The sequence below is a fragment of the Pongo abelii genome, chromosome X (assembly GCF_028885655.2).
Source record: "Pongo abelii isolate AG06213 chromosome X, NHGRI_mPonAbe1-v2.0_pri, whole genome shotgun sequence".
Taxonomy (NCBI): Eukaryota; Metazoa; Chordata; class Mammalia; order Primates; family Hominidae; genus Pongo; species Pongo abelii.
In genome coordinates, this window is record NC_072008.2 from 141,152,710 (window position 1) to 141,155,324 (window position 2,615).

The 2,615-nt window shown below is 64.3% G+C and overlaps 1 protein-coding gene across 1 annotated transcript; it reads right to left on the minus strand.

Annotated features, from left to right (window-relative positions):
* Window positions 1-205: 205 nt before the first annotated feature.
* SMIM10L2B (small integral membrane protein 10 like 2B) lies at window positions 206-1,925 on the minus strand. Its single transcript, XM_024240547.3, has 2 exons — window positions 1,229-1,925; window positions 206-321 (listed from the first exon to the last, which is right to left on the minus strand). The coding sequence occupies exon 1, from the start codon at window positions 1,836-1,838 to the stop codon at window positions 1,602-1,604; it is 237 nt and encodes a 78-aa protein (XP_024096315.1). The 5' UTR covers window positions 1,839-1,925; the 3' UTR covers window positions 206-321; window positions 1,229-1,601.
* Between the last annotated feature and the right edge of the window lie 690 nt (window positions 1,926-2,615).

Sequence of the window (2,615 nt, forward strand, 5' to 3'; positions counted from 1 at the left end):
TCCCCCCCTCCCCCAAGCCTCAGTTTCCTCTGTCATTAGGAGGGGGAAATACACCTCTCTCACAGTGCTGCTAGCAGATTTCAGTTCCCAGGGAACTCAGAACTTCCTTCCCAAGCCAGGACTCGATCACTGGGCACCCCCACCCCTGTGAGCCTTTGTCCATGCTGTGCCTCTACTAGGAAGGCCCTTCTTCTCCTCTTATTCAGGCCCTTCACGCTGCCTCTGCCCAAGCAGGTCCAGGGTCAGAGGTGCCCCAGGGTAGGGATGAGACTCTTGGCAAGGCCAGAGAAGGGGTGGGTCACCGCCTACAAACGTCAATGCCTGAAAGAGAAAGAAAGAGATGGGGACTTCAGTTGCCTGGCCACCAGACACGTCCTTGCTTCCCCCAGGAATGGCCTCCTCTGCAAGCTCCTCCTCCATCTGCTCTGCCCACCCCAGGCTGAGAGCTGCTGTGTGCTCAGGGAGGTCTCTTTTTCCCAAATCACTTCAGTACACAGTGGGCTTCTCGAGGCCGTCTGGGGCTGGAGGATGGGACTCTGGCCCTGGGAGGGCCTTGCTAGCTAGGGGCCTTAGGGAGCATGGGCTGACATGGCGGAAGAGCAAGACTGTGGGGGAGGGGACGGTAGGAATGCGTCTCATCTACTCTTCCCAGTCTCCAAATGCAAAGCCTGCGGGGTGCCCTCAGGTAGGGGCAGGGGAACACGAGGGACAGCAGGAGCAGGCAGAGACCAGTCCTCTGGCCCCAAAGACAGGGCAGGAGGCAGTTTTGCCAAGGGCTGTGCAGAAGCTGCAGAGAGCCCCAGGGCTGAGGGTTGAGAAGAGAACAGACGTAGGGCTCGGCCTAGAAGAGAACCGTCCTCCCTATGCCCACCGACTGGGGGGGTGAAGAGTGGGGGCATCGTTGCTCCTCTAGGGCCTTCCCGGGGCCGCCCCCAGCCCACTACCCTCCATTCCCCAGGTTTCAGTGGACACCCCCGGGGCCTCTGCGGAAAGGGAGGCCAGCACTGGGGAATGAGCGGGAGGGGGCTGCCCCTCACCCTATCCCGAAATGATGACTGGGGAGGAGGGGAGAGCCTGCGGCTGCCTTTCCTTTCCCCACCTGGGCTCCACAGCTCTTCGGGCTGGTTTGCCCCAGTGCCTTCCATATTTCCCCCCGACTGCCAAGGCGCCCCGACCTCTGCAGGGCAGAGCCACAGCCCCTCCCCCATTCCAACCTGTCGCCTCTTACCTTTCTGCTCGGGGCCGGGAAAGTCAATTCGCCGCAGGAGAATTCCCTCCTTCTGGTTTCCTCCTCTTTTGCCAATGTGAGGCAACAGGTCGTCCGAGCTCAGGTAGTTTCTGGAGCCCAATGGTAGGGGCCTGTTCAGTGCGTTTCTGCGCGATCCCGGGTCCCGGGCTGAGACCGCGGCCAGGGCCAGGGCTGGGCCTTCGTGCCCGGGCGGCGTAGGTCTAGAGTCCAGGGGCCCGGGCCGCCCCACCTCCGCCCCCCGCCGCGATCCAGCTGTCCTTCATGCCCGCGACCCGGCCGGGGGCGGGCGGGGACACGGGCGCCCCTCCAGCCGGGCCTCCGCGGCCGCCGCCGCCGCCGCCGCCGCCGGCGCTCACTCGATCCGCACTTGCAGGCGGACGTTGAGCATCACCGAGGCCACGATGTAGAAGTAGGGGAAGTTCATGCGCAGCCGCCAGGCCAGGTCGAAAAAGGTGAGCAGCGTGCGCGTGAGCCCCTTGCAGAAGGCGCCGTATGAGCCTCGGGCCGCCGCCGAGCGCGACAGCCGAACCGCCAAGCCAGACAGGGCCGCCGCCGCCGCCGCCGCAGACAGAGCCGCCGACGCCGCCATGGGCCCGGGCCCCGCGCAGGCCCCGCCGACGGACCGACCCGCACGAGCTCGAGCCTCAGGGCGGCGGGACCCCAACACTAGCGCGCCCCGCCGGCGGCCGGGAGAGCCACGTCCGCCCCGCCCTCGCCCCACCCTCGGGTTCTCCAGACTAAGCCTTGCTCCGGGGGCCGCTGCCTCGGCCCCTCCTCCACGAGCCGTCACAGCTCCACGCCCTCCACACCTCCTCACTGCGGGCCCCGCCCACCAGCATAGCTCCGCCCCTAACTTATCCTCGCCCCCGGCAGAGACGCCGTCAGCGCAGCGGCCCCGCCCACTAGACCCGCCCAGCATTCGCAGCTCCGCCCACCGCCCGGTCCCGCCCACAAAGCCCTGCCTCTTTTCGGGCGCCTCCCAAGGCAGGAGCGGATTGAAGGGCGGAGCTGCCAGGGATCGATCGCTGTGACACTGTCTCCTAGGGTGGAGCAGGAGTGGAGGAGGACAGTCTGGACCGCTAAGCTGATTCTGTACAGAAAGTACATGCAGAAGCCTCTGCCTGTTCATATCACCCCCCTTCTCCCACGGTCTCCCCTGAAAACTTGCCAGCCAAACCTTTCTTTAATTCGCATTTCTCTTTAATGCGCATAGTGCAGTAATTCTGCCCCAAAGAGTGCCACCAAACCCACAAGCGTGCATTTTTCCCTTTCTGCTGTATTTGCTGGTCACGTATATCTCTGTGTTGGCGAATTTCCCCGTTGTCCTTCCCTTTCTCAGCAGTCTTCCTCATCCACACAATGTTGT

Bases quoted from the DNA above. Each gene is read 5' to 3' on its own strand.
- SMIM10L2B (XM_024240547.3), bottom strand. From the start codon at position 1,838: ATGGCGGCGTCGGCGGCTCTGTCTGCGGCGGCGGCGGCGGCGGCCCTG.